Source organism: Delphinus delphis, chromosome 9 (assembly GCF_949987515.2).
Source record: "Delphinus delphis chromosome 9, mDelDel1.2, whole genome shotgun sequence".
NCBI classification, from domain to species: Eukaryota; Metazoa; Chordata; class Mammalia; order Artiodactyla; family Delphinidae; genus Delphinus; species Delphinus delphis.
Window position 1 is genome coordinate 63,427,104 of NC_082691.1, and position 21,212 is coordinate 63,448,315.

Sequence of the window (21,212 nt, forward strand, 5' to 3'; positions counted from 1 at the left end):
TAGGAGGGAGGCTTTCTGGAAATGCTTGCTCTTAATAAAGGATACTTGGAAAGATAGAAGATCCCTTTTGTGCCTCAGGGTGGCGCTTCCCTGCATGTGGTAGCTGGATCTGGGGGAGCCATGTTGGAATCATGAGGGGGAGCAGTGAACCCCCTGAGGAGGACAGGAGAAGACACCTGAGCCCTTGAGGCTGTTCTAGAGACACTTTATTAACCACACCTGCAGCTGCTTCCCATCCAGACTTTCTCTTCTGAGAGATAGTATACATCTCTATGGGTTAAGTGATTTTTGAGTTGGGTCTTCTCTCACTCATAGATAAATGTGATTCCTTACATTTACACAGTACTTTGCAGATTTCCATCCCTCATAAATTGCTTCCCTTGATCCTCCTAGAAACTCTATGGAGGTAGGCAAGACATCTTACAAATAAGGAAATTGAGTTTCAGAGAGTAGGGGCATGAGTGGCCCTACAACCAGGGTGGTCTGATTTCTAGTCCAGGGTTTTTCATCAAACCACATGGTGACTCCAGGTGTGTTGTCAAATACTGAAGGTGGGAGAACTTCTTGGAAACTCTTGGGGAGGGAGAGAACACACTGCTGGAAACATTTCTCCTACTTCACTTTTGCCTCAGGTCAACTCAGATGAATTTGGCGGGGGGTGGGGGGGTGGGGGGGTGGGGGGGATGTTTTTCTTAATACTGGCCTTTTCTTTATCCCCAACTCCGTGTGTGCCAAGCTGAAGTTAATAGCTTACAAAGCTTAGCCTCCAGGGTTTACTGCTCTTGGAAGATCTGATTCATGCATGAGTCCTCCTTTATTTCAGGCTCAATGAAAACTGGAATTCTTTCTTTAGTGCCCTGCTTTACTTGACGGACTATGTTTGTAATTTTTCCACTAACTTCCTGTATAGAGGTGAATAGAAAGAACCTAGTTCTCTGACGTTCATTCAGACCGATCCTGTTTCAGATCCTCCTTCGCTTTCCTTCTCCATGTTGTTCCACGCCTCCATCCTGGCCTCAGACCTTTTGGATGTTTCTATTATGTCCTCGCCTCTGACTATGTCACATTCTCTTGTTCCTTGGCTCTCTGGCTCTCTCTCACTGATTCTCCTCTTCTATGTTTCCCTTCTTGCTTTCTCTCTCACTTCTCTCCCTGCTCCTTTAAAAAAATTCCAGTACCTTTCCCTTATTTCTGGTTCCTGTCTCTCACCTGCTCACCTCTTCCCCCCATCTTTACCTTTCTAAGCTTTTAGTCTACTGTTGACTCTTCTTGACTGGATTTACAGTTTTTAGACTTGACAAGTCCTCACAAAGTCACCCCCAGAAGTTTAATGGAAATCCTTATTTTAAAATCTCAGCTTGATTTTAATTAGTTCTTATGATAATGTCAGTAATGCCAAGAGGTAAATTTTCTCTTTGGTAAATTGCTACAGAAATCCAATTCAAAGAATGTCTGTTAGGATTTAGAGAGGCATTATAGAGCACACATACTATTTGATCAGATAATTAACATTTTAAAAGAAATAACAAGGGAATTCCCTGGTGGTCCAGTGGTTAGAACTGAGTGCTTTCACTGCCGTGGGCCTGAGTTCAATCCCTGGCTGTTCAGCGTGGCCAATAAATAAATAAATAAAATAAAAGGAATGACAAGAAATCAAACCACTTGGAAGCACTACAAGGCAAAATGGAAGTGGCGGTCACTACCTGGCCTGTTTCTTCCTACATCTGTCTTCTTTTCCATTCTAGAATGTCTTCTCTCTCACAGGATCATAGGATTTTAGAATTGGAAGAAGTCTTAGAAATCAACCACTTCATTTTACAGATGAAGAAACCGAGGCCCAGAAGGTGGCATGCGTTGCCCACAGTCACAGTAAGGGAGTGGAAGATTCCTGACTGGAACCAGGTTGACTTTTTTGTTTGTTTGTTTCTGTTTAAAACCTGACATTGTTATTAAAAACCATAAAGAACTACTGAAAAGTACATAGAAGGAAGAAAATGATCACCCCAAATTCAAGCACCTATAAATAACCAGTGTTAGGATGAATTGTATTAATAGGTTTTCTATTTCAATAGAATAAGCTCTATTAGGAATAATGAACATTTCTTTAGTGCTATGTGTAGTTTCTCATTAGATCCTGCATCTAATAAAATCTATAATCTAATAATTATCATTTTTTTAAATTAGTACGTTTTATCTTCATCTTAGAGGACACAGACAATTTGCAGGTCACCTAAATAGTCCGCATAATTATGTTCTTTTCTTTAATAAGTTGTTGGATTCAATTTAGTCACAATTTATTAACATTTTTGCATTTCTATTTATAAATTAGGTTGGCGCCCACATTCTCTCTCTCTCTTGCTACCTTTGCCAGGTTTTGGTATTGGTATTGTTTGCTTCCAAAACGAGTTGAGAAACCTTTGGTGATTTGCTTTCACTATTCCAAAGTTTCAATAAATGAGAACAACCAATTCTAAGCTAAGAATGCATTAAACTACTCTAATGAATTTCCCGCAGCATCTGAGTCTCTAATGTGGGGTCTTAACCGGCTTAGTCATGCGGGTGGGACCACGTGGGATGTTTGCTATTAAGTAGCACTCACTGGTAGCCACTTAAAACTTTCCTCTGGACAACTGTCAGGGGAGTCTCACAATTCATGTCTCCCCCTTTCTCTGAGTATTAAAAAAAAGTCTTGGAAAAAAATCTTGAAGACGGTTTCAGTCATTTTCAACGTAGAATCCAGCCTTGAAACTAATTAAAAAAAAAAAAAGTTTTCCTCCCTCCCCAAAGCAGCAAGGGGTAATTGGATCCGCGGCCACGTAGAAGCCTCTGGTGGCACTAAATCCGGAGAGTCTCTAGCGACAGGCAGACACCAGCGGATTTGCCTGGGTAGTAACAGATTTTCCCTCCCAACTTTGGGCCGAAGCCCAGTCCCGAGGAGTTCACGGTTTCTCCCTCGGGGACGGGTCCCCTTTGAACTCGCCAGCCAAAGAAGGCCCGCCTCTTCCCCGGGCGGGCCAGCCCACCGGACCCTGCGGGCCCAGGCGTCTCAGGGCGCAGCAGGCGGGTCCTGGCGCACGGCCGCGGCTCCTCCCCTCCCTCGGATGTGGCCTGGGGGCGGGGGGCGGGAGAGAGGGGGTGGTTGCTGCTGCCCGGGGAGGGCTGGGAGTCTTTTCCACGTTTGCAAACGCCGCCGCACGCCCAGGCCCGACTCGCGCCGCCCGAGCTCAGCGCGCCTCTCCAGCTCCGCGCCGCGATCCCCTTTCCTCGCTGCCCGCGATGGCGATCAGGGCCCGGGGTTGGCGGCCCCCGCCGCCGCCGCTGCTCCTGCTGCTGCTCTGGGTGACCGGGCAGGCGGCGCCCGTGGCGGGCCTGGGGCTGGGCTCCGACACGGAGCTGCAGATCGAGCGGCGCTTCGTGCCCGACGAGTGTCCCCGCACCGTGCGCAGCGGCGACTTCGTGCGCTACCACTACGTGGGAATGTTCCCAGACGGCCAGAAGTTCGACTCCAGGTACCTCGCACGGCGTGCCGGCCCGACCTCCGAGGCTGCAGCGCCCGCTCTCCCAGCTTCCCTGTCTCCGGACAGGCCTTTCCCTCCCGACGGACCTCCCCCAGCTCCGCCCCGCGCTCCTCCCTCTCCCTCTTCCCACCCCAAAGCTTCCCAGACCCTTCATCCCTTCAGCCTGGAGTGCTGAGGGCTGGGGGCTGGGGGTGGGGGTGGGGGTGGGGTGCCGCGAGTTTCCCGGCCCTTTTGCTTCCCTGGTCAGCGGGAATCTTGATAGGACCTTGCGCAGCAGCTGGGTCGGGACAGATCACGCCCTCCCTCCCCACCCTGCGCATGAACACAGGCGAAATGGGTGTAAAGTCGTCAGCCCGCGAGCAGACACCAAGAGCAAATGTGTTACTGTTCCTTCGGGCAAGGCCCTTGAGTGTCTAGTCAGACATGCCTCTCGAAGGTGATAATGATGATATTGACGAAGGTGATGATAGCAGCCGCTAACATATATGGGGCTATTACAGTGTGCCAGGGTAGTTCTAAGTGCCTTCCATATAACGAACTCATTTAATTCTTAATTCTCTGAGGTAGGAACTATCATTACCCTCATTTTGCCAGTGAGGGAACTTAAGGCCATTGAGGCTAAGAAGCTTGTTTAAGCGGAATCATTTTGAAACCCAGACAATCCAAGTCCAGGATTGTGCCTGTTAACTACTGCCCTTCCTTTACTGCCTTACCAAAAACTCCCTGGGCAAGAGGTAATCCAGAGCAAGTCACTCAGCTTTGACACGGGGCCGTGCACCGTGTCCACAATTTCAGCCCTAAACTCTGCCCCAAGATCACAACACCTCTCCCAACTTCTCTTCAGTTTAGCTTTAGGGTTGACAAGGCCTCTTCGCCTCCAGCTCCAGGCTGCTCTCCTTCCCAAGACTTTGTTATAATCCTAGGTCTGTGCCCTATAATCTCTTAAGTGAAACACCAGACTAAGTAAAGAGAAATGTTTGTTGAGCATCTGTTTTGTGTTCGAGGCTGGGCTAGGCTCATTCCTGAAGGTATCTTTTAAAAAGTACTCTTAGCCTCTCTTGCCTTTTTTGAAATTCCAGACAAGGAGTCAATATAAAAAATCTGGTTAATATGCCACATGGCACATAGCAAGTGCTGAGAAATAGTCATTCTCACTATTGTTTCAGTTGCTTCTTTTTTTTTTTAAAAAAAAGAACAGCTTTATTGAGATATAATTCACATTCCATACAATTCACCCATTTAAAGCATACAATTCATTATTTTTTAGTATATTCACAGAGTTGTGCAATCATCACAAGTCTCTAATTCCAGAACATTTTCATTGTTCCAAAAAAGAAATGCTGGATCCATTAACAGTCAGTCACTTCCCCTCCAGCTCTAAGTAACCACTAATCTACTTTCTGTCTCTTTATGGAATCATGCAGTTTGCAGCCTTTATGTCTGGCTTCTTTCATGTAGCATAATGTTTTCAAGGTTCATCGTGTTGTAGCATGTATCAGTACTTCATTCCTTTTTATGGCTGTATAATATTCCATACCGTACTTTGTTTATTCATTAGTTGGTGGACATTTGAGTTGTTTACACTTTTTGGTTATTATGAATAATGATGTTATGAACATTCATGTACAGGGTTTTCTGTGGATGTGTGTTTTCACTTCATTTTTTTAAAAAGTATTATTTATTTATTTTTGGCTGCATTGGGTCTTCATTGCTGTGCACAGGCTTTCTCTAGTTGCGGCAAGTGGGGGCTACTCTTCGTTGTGGTGTGCAGGCTTCTCATTGCGGTGGCTTCTCTTGTTGCGAAGCATGGGCTCTAGGTGTGTGGGCTTCAGTAGTTGTGGCATGTGGGCTCAGTAGTTGTGGCTCACGGGCTCTAGAGTGCAGACTCAGTAGTTGTGGCACGTGGGCTTAGTTGCCCCGTGGCATGTGGGATCTTCTCGGACCAGGGATTGAACTCACGTCCCCTGCACTGGCAGGCAGATTCCCAACCAGTGCGCCACCAGGGAAGTCACGTCCTTGCGGTTTTGATTCATGTTTCCCTAATGGCTAAAGATGCTGAACATCTTTTCATGAGTTTATTGGCCATTTGTGTATCTTTTTAAATTTGCTTCATTAATTAGAAAATAGGTAAGAATTTCCTCCTTGTGCTGATGTTAATAATTCCCATTGGAACAAATTGTCTAATACTTTCTACCCTCTAGGATGGCAGCCACTGTGAGGCAGTGTGGGACAGTGGAAAGAAAACAGAGGAGCTACCATCCATTCAGCAAATGTGTATGCAGTGTCTGCCTCTGAAGATGGTATCCCCTCCCTGTCCTTTTGCTTATAGTCCAGACAATTATATAGTGTGATAAGTACAGAAAGAATAAGAGCACACACTTCTGTCTCTCACATAGAGTTCACACATAGTTCTTACCATGTGCCTTTACATACAGGAACTGAAATGAATTCTTTTAACCTCACAGTACAGTGAGGGAGGTATCTCATTACGAACGAAGAAACTGAGGCTCAGAGAATTCAAGTAATTTACCCAAGGTGGAGTAAACGACTAAGTAGTTTAACTACTTAACTACTAAGTGGTGGAGTGGGGCTTTGAATCTAAGCAGTCTAGTGCCAGAGTCTAAAGTTTATGATCTGTAGTCCACCACGTATATGATGGAAGAACGGCAAGGAGCTTTGGAAGCACCCAGAAGGCTTAACTATATGGGGTGTGTGTGTGTGTGTGTGTGTGTGTGTGTGTGTGTGTGTGTGTGGAGGGGTTGGGGGCTGGGGGAGGGGTGGTCAAGATGGAGCTCTGGGATAGCAGGAATAAAGCCTGAGGAAGATTAAAATTTACCAGGAGGAGCTGAGGGGTGAGCGCTGGGGAGTAGGGGTCGGAAGAAAGGGTGTGACTGGTAGAGAGAAGAGCATATGCAGAGGTCTGGAAGTGAGGGCATGTGAAAGCTGTTCAAAATAGCTTGAGCTTGGGCTTCCCTGGTGGTGCAGTGGTTGAGAGTCTGCCTGCCGATGCAGGGGACACGGGTTTGTGCCCCGGTCCGGGAAGATCCCACATGCCGCGGAGCGGCTGGGCCCGTGAGCCATGCCGCTGAGCCTGCGCGTCCGGAGCCTGTGCTCTGCAACGGGAGAGGCCACAACAGTGAGAGGCCCGCGTACCACAAAAAAAAAAAAAAAAAGCCTGAGCTTGGAGTGGGAGTAGAGGTGTGACAGAGGGGGTTAAAAGAGGAGGTGAAGGGAGGCCAGAGAGAAAGACAGGGCCAGCTTATTTTATTCTTTTTTTAAATTTTTAAAAATTTTTTATTTTTTTGCGGTACGCGGGCCTCTCACTGTTGCGGCCTCTCGGGAGCACAGGCCCGGGACGCGCAGGCTCCGCGGCCATGGCTCACGGGCCCAGCCGCTCCGCGGCAAGTGGGATCTTCCCGGACCGGGGCACGTACCCGCCTCCCCTGCATCGGCAGGCGGACTCCCAACCACTGCGCCACCAGAGAAGCCCAGGGCCAGCTTTTGAGAGCTCTCCTCTGCCTGGCTATGGAGTTTGGTCTTTTCAAGGGACAATGGGAAGCCATTGAAGAGTTAATCAGGGGCGTGAGGGATCAGATTTGCATTTTACAAAGGTCCCTTTGGCTGCAGTGTGGACGGTGGAATGGTGGGAGCAGGGTACACAGTAGGTGATTCATTAAAATGAGTTTCCTTCTAGGGCCTCTATTCCTTTGGGAATGTATGAAGTATTAGGGTGTTACTTTGCTATTCCTGCACAAAGAGCTTGGGGAAGGAGAAATCCGCATGCTCTGGGCTTTGGCTGTTGATCCGGAGGTTTTGCCCAGAAGAAAATGATAGCTGTCGCTCTGACCATGGTCATAAACCACAAAGGGCCTTTCTTTCCACAGATCATTCTTCCTGCGTCTGTGCCTGGCGCTTGGGGGCAGTTGGTATCTTTTCAGCTTATGGGCATTTGCAGTTGCCAGGAGGCCCAGCCCTTCGGCCCTTGGTCACTGGCTTGGACGTGGTTTCATTTTATTTCGGAGCCTCCGTGGGCTCGTTAATATGCTCTGTGGCTGCTGCTACAGATCTAAGGAGAAGACAGCAGCTTCCCGCCTGGTTTCTGTGGTTTCTGGTTTCTGTGGGGGGGGCTCCTGCTCTCACTCTCTAGTCCTTGGAAACTCCTTGTCCACCACTCTTGATTCAGCTTTTGAGGAGTTCCATAGCATTCCTAGTAGTAAGGGACTGAAGTTTAACATGTTCCTGTTATCTTTAGCAGGCAAAACCAGCATCTTGGTCAGTTCATTCACAGTCTCAGGCCTGTCTGCAGGCCTTTAAGGTCTATACATTCAATAAATATTACTGCGTGACCACTACATGCCCTGTTGGGTATATAGAGTTGTAAATGCTCAGACCCAGTGGTGTTCGAACTGTACATGCATCAGAATCACCTGAAGCTTATTATACACAGCTCCTGATTAGGTAGGCCTGGGATGGGGCCTGAGAATTTGTATATCTAACAAGTTCTCAGGTGATGCTGATGCTGTGGTCTAGGACCACATTTTGAGAACCATTGCTCTAAAAGAATCATAGACTCGTAACAGAGGTCAACTTCATTTTACATATTCATTCATTCATTCAACAAGTATTTATTGAAAACCTACTATTCTAGTTGTTGGGATGTAGCAGAGATAAAACAGACAAAAATCCCTGCCCTCAGGTAAAACTATTTTGTATGATACTCTGATGGTGGGTACATGTTATTTTACCTTTGTCCAAACCCATAGAATGTACATCACCAAGAGTGAACCCTGATGGGGGACTTCCCTGCGGTCCAGTGGTTAAGACTCCACGCTTCCAATGCAGGGGGTGCGGGTTTGATTCCCGGTTGGGGAACTAAGGTCCCACATGCCGTGTGCCCAAAATAAATAAACTTAAAAAAAAAACCTTTAAAAATAAACTTAAAAAAAACAAAAGAGTGAACCCTGATGTAAACTATGGACTTTTGGTGATAATGACGTGTCAGTGTAGATTCATTGATTCTAACAAATGTACCCCTCTGGTGATGCACTCTGCTGATAATGGAGGAGGCTGTGTGTGTGGGTGGCATTAAGGGGTGTATGGGAAATCTCTGTATCTTCTGTTCCATTTTTTTGTGAACTCAAAACTGCTCTAAAAAAAACAGTGTATTCAAAAAAATCCCTACCCTCAAGCCAGGGGATGGGGAGGGCCCAGAAACCCATTACAGCTGGCTTAAGAAGAAAGGAAGGGAATTTATTGGAAGAATCTCCAATTCCTCCTGAGGATCCAGAATCGTGAATGGAAGTGACTTTCTGGATCTCTCTGAGGGATTGCAGAGGGGCCGCATTTTCCCCTTCTCTGAAAGAGAGCTCCAGCAGGCTTTCCATGCCACATACGTGACCTCTTGGGTCCAGTAACGCTGACTCACTGGAATCTGTCTCAATTCCACATTCCCAGGATCTCTCCCATTTGATTGGTCCCATTTGCGTCAGGTTCCCGGCCCCCCCCCCCCACCACGTGGGTGTTAAATCATGTGTTAAGTGAAAGGGCATTATGGCTCATCCCTTCTGCAGGACTGGATCTCAGAGAGCCGGTGGGCTGGGCAGTACCTCGGACAGTGTCAGGGTGGACTGGAAGGGTTAAGTGGCGGCAGAGAGACTCAGGTCAGGACTTGCTCACTTAGGTGGGAAGCATTTAAATTGTTGATCTGCATGGTAAGACTTTCTACGGAAAAGCCATGTAAAGAAAGAGAAGCTTCCCAGTGCAGTTCTGCTAACTTTAGGAAAAGTTCTTCTTTTATTGGCAGGCCAACATGATGCCCCCTTTGAAGACTTAATGGCACTGCTTTTTTAAAAAAATATTTATTTACTGATTGATTTTTATTTATTTATTTTTGGCTGCGTTTGATTTTCATTGCTGTGCGCAGGCTTTCTCTAGTTGCGGCGAGCGGGGGCTACTTTTGGTTGTGGCGCGCGGGCTTCTCATTTGCGGTGGCTTCTCTTGTTGTGGAGCATGGGCTCTAGGCGCATGGGCTTCAGTACTTGTGGCACGTGGGCTTGGTAGTTGTGGCTCGTGGGCTCTAGAGAGCGGGCTTCAGTAGTTGTGGCGCACAGGCTTAGTTGCTCTGCGGCATGGGAGATCTTCCCAGACCAGGGATCGAACCCATGTCCCCTGCATTGGCAGGCGGATTCTTAACCGCTGCCTTAATGGCATTGCTTTTAATTTTCATTTGTGGGTCATTGCAAGTAACTATACATTCATATTGATTATTTAAGTTGGCTATATTTTGCTGGGCTGAGAACTTGTGTAAAATAAGAATTATTTATAGAGAGCTGACATTTTAACTTGTGCAGTTGCTTAAAAGCAAAAATCCACAATAGCAATGTAATGATTTTACTTTCCTTTGCAAAACTTGTCTTTTAATGATACTTTAATGCATCAAAGACCATCCAAGCCAGCCGCTTGCATGTCAGGGTCTGACTCTCCATGGAGGTGTGAATAGATGCGTTCTCTCCTTTCCTTCCTCTGCACTCCTACTCGCTCCTCTTTTCTCCCTCACCTTCTCTCTCTTCCTCTCATTTTTCCATCTGGGTAGCAGAGAGGCAGTCTGCCAGATCATTAATGGCTTGCCTTTCCCCCCTGCCAGGGCTCATTAGCTGCTGGTAGAGGTGGTTGTTTGAGGAAGATACTCTTGGGCAAAGGGTCTGGGAAGCCCAGAGTCACCTTTGGGAGCAAGAGGTGTGGGGAGGGAGGTGGGAGGCAGAAACATCAGACGTGGCCTCCCTCCCTTGAGTTGGGCCCAAGCTCAGCAGTGGAATTCAGCCTGGGGAGTGTGTTGAATCTCACCTGTGTCATCCCAGGGCTAGGCATCCAACTAGGAGGTGAGTTTCTACTTTTGTGCATTTCATGAATGTTCTAGTCTCATTCACCAAGGGCTTTGGCAAGGACCACAGTCCTCAAGTCAAGCACGTCCCATGTAAGCCAGCCATCTGACCAACTTTGAAACACCAGAAGGCAGTTCCCATGCCCAATCGACTGGCTCTTTATTAAATTGCTTCCCTCCTGTTATGAATTCTCAAAATATGGCAGTCTCTTTAATGTTCAAAAGAAATTTATTCAGTCTAATGTACAGCAATGTGAATATAGTTAATAATACTGTATTGTATACTTGACATTTGCTAAGAATGTAATTCTTAAGTGTCCTTACTACAAAAAGAAAAAGAAAATGGTAACTATGTGAGGTGATGGATATGTTAATTAGCTTCATTGTGACAGTTATTTCACGATGTATCAAAACATCAAGTTATACACCTTAAATATACGCACTTTTTATTTGTCCATTATACCTCAATAAAGGTGCAAGGGGGAGTAATGTATTCGGTTATTATTTGTCTAAACTGAACCTAAAATTGGCATTTAGAGCAAGCTGTCTTTTCCTTTCATAGTTGATCAGGACTTCAGCTCTGCTAACCATAGGGCCATTCTCTCTCCCCGTTGTAATGGCCATTTTAACTTCATTTCTGGCTCTGAGATCAGAAGAATCTCAGCAACAAGTAGTATACATGCATGTCAATTTTTGGCAAAATGTTTTAAAATTAATTTAATTTTTAAAACAATACAGATGCACAGAGTTTTAAAAGCAGTTAAATAATTCCATAAAGCTTAGAATTATAGTTACCAAGCTGCTAAGAGTGGGGAAGGGGCTCCGGGATGAGGTGTAGCTGTTCTGAATTCGGACTTTGATGCTCCAGGTTTCCTTCTGCCCTGCGGCCTCCGCAGGCTCTAGGAGGCACATGGCGTCCACCCTTGACCAGATCCCCTTTTGCATACACCTAGATTCTGTTTCTTCCCTTCTAGGTCAGTTTCTGCCCCTCCGTTCCCTTTCCATCTTCCAAAATGTTGCCATCTCTTGACAGCAAGGGTCTCTGCTCTGGTTTTCTCAGTCCTTTTTTAAAAAAGAGCTTAGGAGCTTGGCTAGGAATGGGCTTTGGGGGCTCTAGAGAAGTGAGTGTGTTCAGTTTGCCGTATGTTCTTTTTAAAGTTCATCCTCACTGCAGGTTGAAACCTGCATTTAGAAGTAGAGCCACAGTATTTATGCTTTAAGAATGCAGCCACAGGGGTAGTTACCTATCCTGAGGAATAAGCGCAAGACAGTGTATGCTTGTTTGTAGCAGATGAGTGAGTTGAATTTGAGTGAGTTGAATATGATGGGTGTTACGTGATGTCTCCTGTCGTAGTGGTCCTTGAGCTGATCGGCTGGAAGAGCATCGCTGGAGGGTGCTGCAGCCACCTCCCATACCCCCCTTGGGGCAGAGGAAGGTAGAAGTGTCAGGGGCAGCAATCAAAGGGTCTACAGCAGTGAATGAGCAGGGGAGAAAAAAGAAGCTGGTGGAGAGGAAAGGGGGTGTTGGATGTGCTGGATAATTTCCATTTGCCTTTCTAGGTCCACTCTACCCCTGTTCCACTTGCTTTTTACTCTGGGAGGTTGACCTGTATGGACTACCTGTGCATAGTACGGGTTATATCAGTGACCCTCTTGTAGTCCGGCTTGTGGCTAGGTTCAGCCATGGGGCCTCAGCAGGAGATCAGAGGGAGGGAGGAGAGTGTGGTGGAGATATTTATTCCTCTGGCTCCCTGCCTATAGAGTCATCACATGGGCTGTGTCCCTAGACCAAAGGTCCTAGCTTAGCTTCTGTCAGGTGCTCTGAGCTCCCTCTCTGTTCCTGGATGCTTCAGGTCTGGGTGTGACAACAGCACTCCCTTCTTGTCCCCAGAGGTACTGCATTGTCCCTTAATTGTTTCTCTGCACCCTGCACACGGCCCCTTTATTAAAGTGTCCTGGAGCTGCCTAGTTTGTGCCTATCATCTCTTTCCTGCAGGACCTCGATTGGGACATCTGCAAATCAGCCCAATACTGGGACAGGCTGAATAAGGGCTAATTCCAGCACTTGCAGAAATAATTTTCATGACCAGCTCCTGGCTGGACCCTGCGTATGAATTTGTTCCAGTAGTACTGACCAGCACAGACTTGCTGAGAACAAATTTATTTTTCCATATGGTCAGAGTTTTCAGCTGTAGACAAAACTGGCCTTGCTTGTTAGTTTCTCATGTATGTAAATTATACATTTTCTTTCGGAAAGGTGTTTTTTGTTTCTAGCATGTTGCTTAGGCAGTCATCAAATGCATAAATTAATGCTGCGAGGCCATACCAGTTTTTATACATCATCTAGGGAGGCCCTGTGCATGGAGGATAAGAGTCAGATAGTCCTGGGTTCTAGCTTTTCTTCCCATTTGGCTAACTTTGTGAGCTTGGGAAATTTTTTCACCTCCCAGGAGCCTGAGTATCAGCACTTACCTTCAGGTGTTGTATGAGGATTAAATGAGATAGCGTATAGAAAAGCTTAGGTTACCCCTGTGCCTGACACATAATAAACGCTCTCTAAATAGTAGTTATTATTAAAAACTCTCATTAAATTTGGGTTCTGTGGATGAAAAATAGAAAGTTCCGTGCCTGGGAAGTCTTCGAAGCCTGAATTCTGGTCCATAAATCCTCCAGTTTGATGATGGTTCAGGGTGTGGCAAAGCCCCAGCCAAGTGAAACTGAAGAGCTGGCATTCCCCAGGGTGGGTTTCGGTCCCCCGGAGACAGAGGGTGGAGTCGTAGAGCCGACTTCGGCCCAAAGCTGATTATGTGCTTTTGTTCTCTGGCTTGTCAGCCAGAACTTGGACATTTGCTTTCTGTTCACTGACCTTGGAGAAAGGAAGGCTGTGAAATGGACTCTAAAACTAGGAGGAGAAAGGGAAGGAGAGGGCAGGTCTGAGGAAGATGACCTGACAGATGGTGAGGTGGACTGTGCTGCTCTCCCAAGCTGTTCATTAAGGAAAATGAGGAAAATGTAGAAGTAATTTACCAAGTGAAGGGCAGGTAGATTCCAACAGCCCTTAACATTTTATTACATAAGTACAGTCGTCTCTTGGTATCCATGGGGGATTGGTTCCAGGACCCCTTTGGATACCAAAGTCTTCAGATACTCAAGTCCCTTATATAAAACGGTGTAGTATTTGCATATAACCAAGGCACATCCTCCTGTATACTTTAAATCATCACTAGATTACTTCTGATACCGAATACAATGTAAATGCTATGTAAATAGTTGCCGGTGTTCAGCAAATTCAGGTTTTTGCTTTTTGGAACTATCTGAAATTTGAAAAAATATTTTCAATTTCCAGTTGGTCGAATCCATGAAGTGAAGCCTATGAACATGTATTCCATGATCATTTTGAAATTAAGAGAGAATTAAAGAGAAGACAAATCGTCACCTGAAATCTCCTACCCATAGATTACTATTGGTAATATTTTCACGTGTCACCTTGTGGATTTTTCACATGCATCTATATATATAAATTCAAAATGAGATTATTTTATATGTGGCACTGTAACCTACAGTTTTCTCTTCATGTGTATGTCCTTCTAGTGCCAATGAATAGAAATGTTAAAATTTTTTTTATTGAGGTATAATTGACATATAGTATTATATTAGTTTTAGGTGTACAACATAATGATTTGATATTTGTATATATTGCAAAATGATCACCACAATAAGTGTAGTTAACATCCATCACCATGCATGGTTACAAAAATTTTTTTCTTGTGGTGGTAACTTTTTTTTTTTTGGCTTTGTTGGGTCTTCACTGCTGCGTGCGGGCTTTCTCTAGTTGTGGCGAGTGGGGGCTACTCTTCCTTGTGGTTCATGGGCTTCTCATTGTGGTGGCTTCTCTTGCTGTGGAGGACAGGCTCTAGGCACGTGGGCTTCAGTAGTTGTGGCTCACGGGCTCTAAAGCGCAGGTTCAGTGGTTGTGGCGCATGGGCTTAGTTGCTCTGCAGCATGTGGGATCTTCCCTAGCCAGGTCTCGAACCCGTATCCCCTGCATTGGCAGGTGGATTCTTTTTTAACATCTTTATTGGAGTATAATTGCTTTACAATGGTGTGTTAGTTTCTGCTTTATAACAAAGTGAATCAGCTATACATATACATATATCCCCATATCTCTTCTGTCTTGCGTCTCCCTCCCTCCCACCTTCCATATCCGACCCCTCTAGGTGGTCACAAAGCACCAAGTTGATCTCCCTGTGCTATGTGGCTGCTTCCCACTAGCTATCTATTTTACATTTGGTAGTGTATATATGTCCATGCCACTCTCTCACTTCGTCCCAGCTTACCCTTCCCCCTCCCCGTGTCCTCAACTCCATTCTCTATGTCTGCATCTTTATTCCTGTCCTGCCCCTAGGTTCTTCAGAACCTTATTTTATTATTATTGTATTCCATATATGTGTGTTAGCATACGGTATTTGTTTTTCTCTTTCTGACTTACTTCGCTCTGTATGACAGATCTAGGTCCATCCACCTCACTACAAAAAACTCAATTTCATTTCTTCTTATGGCTGAGTAATATTCCATTGTATATATGTGCCACATCTTTTTTATCCATTCATCTGTCGATGGACACTTAGGTTGCTTCCATGTCCTGGCTATTGTAAACAGAGCTTCAATGAACATTGTGGTACATGACTCTTTGAATTATGGTTTTCTCAGGGTATATGCCCAGTAGTGGGATTGCTGGGTCATACGGTAGTACTATTTTTAGTTTTTTTTGTGTGTGTGTGGTACACGGGCCCCTCACTATTGTGGCCTCTCCCGTTGCAGAGCACAGGCTCCGGACGCGCAGGCTCAGCGGCCATGACCCACGGGCCCAGCCGCTCCGCGGCATGTGGGATCTTCCCGGACCGGGGCACGAACCGGCGTCCCCTGCATCAGCAGGCAGACTCTCAACCACTGCGCCACCAGGGAAGCCCCTATTTTTAGTTTTTTAAGGAACCTCCATACTGTTCTCCATAGTGGCTGTATCAATTTAGGCAGGTGGATTCTTAACCACTGTGCCACCAGGGAGATCCCAATGATAACTTTTAAGATTTACTTTCTTGGCAACTTTGAATATGCAACACATTATTATTATTTTAAAAAATTAATTACTTAATTATTTTGAGGTACACAGGCCTCTTACTGTTGTGGCCTCTCCCATTGTGGAGCACAGGCTCCGGATGCGCAGGCTCAGCGGCCATGGCTCACGGGCCTAGCTGCTCCGTGGCATGTTGGATCTTCCCGGACTGGGGCACGAACCCGTGTCCCCTGCATCGGCAGGCGGACTCTCAACCACTGCGCCACCAGGGAAGCCCTAATTTATTTATTTTTATCTTTGGCTGTGTTGGGTCTTCGTTGCTGTGCGCAAGCTTTCTCTAGTTGCGGCGAGCGGGGACTACTCTTCCTTGCGGTGTGCAGGCTGCTCATTGCGGTGGCTTCTCTTGTTGCAGAGCACGGGCTCTAGGCGCACGGGCTTCAGTAGTTGTGGCACTTGGGCTCAGTAGTTGTGGCTTGTGGGCTCTAGAGCGCAGGCTCAGTAGTTGTGGCGCATGGGCTTAGTTGCTCCGCAGCATGTGGGATCTTCCCGGACCGGGGCTTGAACCTGTGTCCCCTGCATTGACAGGCAGAATCTTAACCACTGTGCCACTAGGGGAGCCCTGCAACACAATATTATTAACTATAGTCACCATTAACTATATTCACTGTACAGTATTATTAACTATAGTCATGTATAGTAATGCTATACATTACATCCCTATAGCAGAAATCTGTTATTTTTAAATGGCCATAGAGCATTTTATTATATGTCCTTGCCTTATATGTAATCAGTGCCATACTCTTGAACTTGTAAGTTATTTCCAGTGTTTAGTTATTATAAACCAAGCTCTGTAGTCATTTTCTTAAACACAGTGTCTAAAACTCTGTAGGTGTCTCTGCCAGTATGTAAGGTACTTGTAGGCAGAGTCCATGCCTTGGACTTTTTTATATCCCCCAAAGCCCCTAGCATAGTATCCTAATTGGCACCCCCTTGCTGTTGCTAAGTTTGACATGGAAGAGGATGAGAGCTTGGATCATAGCCATGATTCCATTATTTATTTTCCTACTTAAGGCCATCACCAGTCAGCCTTTAAAACACATGTATTAGTGATTTCAAGACCACATCAGACTTTCTATCACCTGCAATAATTATGTATGGTAATATTGGCATAACCCTTAGGTTTTCAGAGTACTTTTCACATCGTTATATGGTACAGATCTTGTGATGGCTATTATCATCACTCACATTTTGCAGTGGAGGAAACTGAGATTAAGAGAGTTTAAGTGCACTTCCTGCTATACCACGCTGCCTCTTTGTTTAACTTATTGACTTAAAAGAAAAAAAAAGAAAATTAGTGTTAATTTGCGCATGAGTATCTGTGATATTGCTGTTAGGTACCAATCACGTGGAAATGGAGTAAACTTTTTTTTTTTAATGGAAGAATTGGTGGATATTTCACAACAAACAACATATATTTTTCTCTAGAGAGAGTTATGCTGATGCTTATCTGACTAGATTTGCTGGCAATATTCAAGGTAATTAAAAAATTCCAACCCTGCAAGTACTGTCCAATGAAGATATTTCCTGCATCAGTAACTCCTCTGTGGGCTTTTTTTTGCTGTACGCGGGCCTTTCACTGTTGTGGCCTCTCCTGTGGCGGAGCACAGACTCCGGATGCGCAAGCCCAGCGGCCATGGCTCACGGGCCCAGCCGCTCCGCAGCATGTGGGATCGTCCTGGACCGGGGCACAAACCCGTGTTCCCTGCACCAGCAGGCGGACTCTCAACCACTGCGCCACCAGGGAAGCCCTCTCTGTGGGCTTTTTACTTTGCAGTGACCTCACTCTGTCCATGGGTACATTTTTACAGGTTAGTTTCATTAAGGGAAGGATTATTCATACTTTTCCTTCTCTCTCCCTACCTTTTGGGTCTTCAGCTATGACAGAGACTCCACTTTCAACGTGTTTGTGGGAAAAGGACAACTGATTGCAGGAATGGACCAAGCTCTGGTCGGGATGTGTGTAAATGAGAGGCGTTTTGTGAAGATCCCCTCAAAGCTGGCCTATGGAAGTGAAGGAGTTTGTAAGTGTTTGTTCCGTGCTTGTAAACACATCTGCCGAAACCACCAGAACATTTGCAGGCTCTTCAGTCAGGCAGACTAGAGTCTTCGGAAGCTTCGGGTAGGGGAAAATGAGAAGCTGTGAGCACACACACACAGCTAAAATCTCATCTTAAGAGTTTATTTATTCTAGATATGAAAGAAGTGTTATTAACACAGGTGTACTGAATGTTATCCTTGCTGAGAGGAAATTTTTGTGTTTTTTCTCTTTTCTTTAAATTTCATTTGGAGGGAGTTCCCTGGTGGCCTAGTGGTTAGGATCCTGGGCTTTCAATTCCATGGCCTGGGTTCAATCCCTGGTCAGGGGACTGAGATCCCGCAAGCCACAGGGTGCGGCAAAAAAATTTGTTTTTCATTTGGAAAAAAGGAGGGAATGTGGTTCATTTTGGAATTGTATGTGACCTCTCGAGCCCTTTTGGCTTCCATTCACCTTGGCAGCATCCTAGGTGTTTATTTGTCTGGCCCAAAAGGCAGCAGCTTCTCAGTGTGAACTCTCTTTATTTTCTAGCTGGTGTGATTCCCCCAGATTCAGTGCTTCATTTTGATGTACTTCTGATGGATATTTGGAATTCGGAAGATCAGGTTCAGATTCACACTTACTTCAAGCCCCCCAGTTGCCCTCGGACCATCCAGGTGTCTGATTTTGTTAGGTACCACTACAATGGAACGTTCTTGGATGGGACACTGTTTGATTCGAGGTAAGTCCCGCCATTCATGGTAGTATCATTGAAATGCCCCTTAGTTCTTTCTCTCTCATCCGCTTTTTTATGCCCATGGAGAAATCAGAAAAGGGATTCATTCCCAACTACTCTGTGATTGGGAACAAAGATGTATACATGCTTTTTCTCCAGGGATGGGTATGAGTTCATTGGTAGCTGAATTTTGGGTAACAAAAACCTTTTGAAGGATGAATTGGAAATGCCCTCATGGTATGGAACTTTTCCCATTTCTCATTGGTTTTCAGTCACAATCGCATGAAAACATATGACACATATGTGGGAATTGGCTGGCTGATTCCTGGAATGGACAAAGGGCTGCTGGGGATGTGTGTGGGAGAAAAGCGCATCATCACCATACCTCCTTTTCTGGCCTATGGAGAAGATGGAGATGGTAAGTCCTTCTCATTCTTTGAGCCACTCTCATCTGTCTTGACTTCTTTTACAGTGGTTAATTTAACGTACCGTGTGAAACCCACCAGAGCTTTTGGTCTAGACTTGCAGTGTCCAATATGGTAGCCACTAGCTACATATAGCTATTTACATTTACATTAGGTTAAATAAAACTTTAAATACTGTACCTTGGTCACACTGCCACAGTTCATGTACTTCAGAGCTGCTTGTTGCCAAGGGCTGCTATACTGGACAGGGCAGATACAGAGCATTTCCATCACTGCAGAAAGTTCTATTTGGACGGTGCTAGTCTAGATCATTTGCTGTCTGATGAGTAAGTTGCAGAAATCTCCACCTATTAATGGTCATTGTTGTTCTTTTTCTTTCCACCTAGCACTATTTTATTTAAAAAAAATTTATTTGAGTCTAGTTACTTTACAATGTTGTGTTAGCTTCTACTGTACAGCAAAGTGAATCAGCTATGCATATACATATATCCCTTCTCTTTTGGATTTCCTTCCCATTTAGGTTACCACAGAGTATTGAGTAGAGTTCCCTGTGCTATACAGTAGGTTCTCATTAGTTATCTATTTTATATATAGTATCAATAGTGTATATATGTCAATCCCAATCTCCCAATTCATCTGACCCTCACTGTTGTTCTTAAGTAAGACATCTCGGGACTTCCCTGGTGGTCCAGTGGTTAAGACTCCATGTTTCCAGTGCAGGGGCGTGGGTCCCATCCCTGGTCGGGGAACTAAGATCCCACAAGCCGTGTGGCCAAAAAAAAAAAAAGAAAGAAAAGAAAGAGAAAAAAAAAGAAAATGTGATGCTATTTAAGAAGTTTAGTGACAGTGATACCTGACTTCTAATAACCCCCTAATATAATGTTTTCCAAGCTATGTTTTCTGAGAGTTCTAGGTCTACAGAGCAGGAGGAGAGGGGAGCCTTCTCTCCTGTCGACCTCCACTTTTATTACTGGGAATCTGCAGACAGTTTCTTTAAAAACCTGCTAAAAGAAAAATAAAGCTTGAAAGTAACTGCCGCAAATATATCTTAATTCTCCCCTCCCCAAGATATGTTATTATTCTTATCACTACTCAAACTCTCTCATCCTTGGCTAATGGAAGTTCATTCTCCTTGTCTCCCAAATCCTTTTATCATCATCCACATGCATATGAGGTACGAAGTAAAGCTAGATGCCTAGCCCGATGTGATGAATGTTATTTATTTATTTTAAATAAATAATAAATAATTTAAATATTTTAAATACATAGTTTATTTCAAATAAATAATAAATAATTTAAATATTTTAAATAAATAGTTTATTTAAAATAGTTATTTTTAAATGCTTTATACTTTGACACTGTGCTCAGCTATCCAGGTATAAATTTAAACAGGTGAATTGTATAGTATGGGAATTATATCTCAATAAAGTTTTTATAAAAAGAAGCAAATATTCAGGTAGTACATAATAATGCTAGAAAAATTTAAACCCTGGGGTTACCGTAAGGCTTTCTGTTTTCTATTAAATTAAAAGATACAGAAAAATAAAAAAGATTAATATTCTGTCACACACCCTCCCACACCCACACCTGCATTTCAGGGATTAACCACACCCGGCGATCCAGAGGCTGACTCAGCAGCCTGCTTTCAGCAGATTTCACCATTCCTCTGAGGGGAAGGAGACAGAGGGGTGGGCTCTGCCAAAGAGCCAGTTGAAGGAGCACAGTCTTGGCATGCCCTGTGGTTCACTTGTCTAGGCCTTCTCCTTTGCATGACATAACAAATGGCAAGTAAGAGTGTTGAGGTAAGTGGTTTGTCAGGTAACTAACTTCCTTCTATCCCAGAGTCCTGGATTTAGAGTTACTTATTGGTTGATGTTGATCTTTGCAGGAAGAGCTAGTGCCCCATAATCTCATGTGGATTATCGTGTGGCACATATTCAATAAATCCTCACTGTTAGGAGTATCCATGAGAAGCAATACCATCCTGAAGTGAAATAGAAATGATTGGAGGACTATTTATGTTTTGGATTGTGGGTGCCATTTTTTCCCCTCTTATCTCAGCTAACTTTAGTTTTACTTATATCTTGTTTTGGATGAACTTAAAGAATTGAATTTTTGTCTCTTTAAAAATTGGGGAACTTCCCTGGTGGCGCAGTGGTTAAGAATCTGCCCGCCAGTGCAGGGGACACGGGTTCGAGCCCTGGTCCGGGAAGATCCCACATACCACAGAGCAGCTAAGCCCGTGCACCACAACTACTGAGCCTGCACTTGAGATCCTGTGAGCCACAACTACGGAGCCCGCGTGCCACAACTACTGAAGCCCATGTGCCTAGAGCCCGTGCTGTGCAACAAGAGAAGCCGCTGCAATGAGAAGCCTGCGCACTGCAACGAAGAGTAGCCCCCACTCGCCGCAACTAGAGAAAGCCTACACAGAGCAACGAAGACCCAACGAGCCAAAAATAAATAAAATAAAATAAATAAATTTATTTTAAAAAAAGTTGGTTG

The 21,212-nt window shown here is 44.9% G+C and overlaps 1 protein-coding gene across 1 annotated transcript in view; it reads left to right on the top strand.

The window, feature by feature from the left end:
* Positions 1 to 3,145: 3,145 nt before the first annotated feature.
* Positions 3,146 to 21,212, top strand: part of FKBP9 (FKBP prolyl isomerase 9) — a 50,750-nt gene continuing 32,683 nt past the window's right edge. The window contains exons 1-4 of the mRNA XM_060020689.1: positions 3,146 to 3,509; positions 17,408 to 17,553; positions 18,099 to 18,288; positions 18,555 to 18,700. Coding sequence (XP_059876672.1) covers positions 3,277 to 3,509; positions 17,408 to 17,553; positions 18,099 to 18,288; positions 18,555 to 18,700 — 715 coding nt within the window. The 5' untranslated portion in view covers positions 3,146 to 3,276. The remainder of the gene's footprint in view (positions 3,510 to 17,407; positions 17,554 to 18,098; positions 18,289 to 18,554; positions 18,701 to 21,212) is intronic.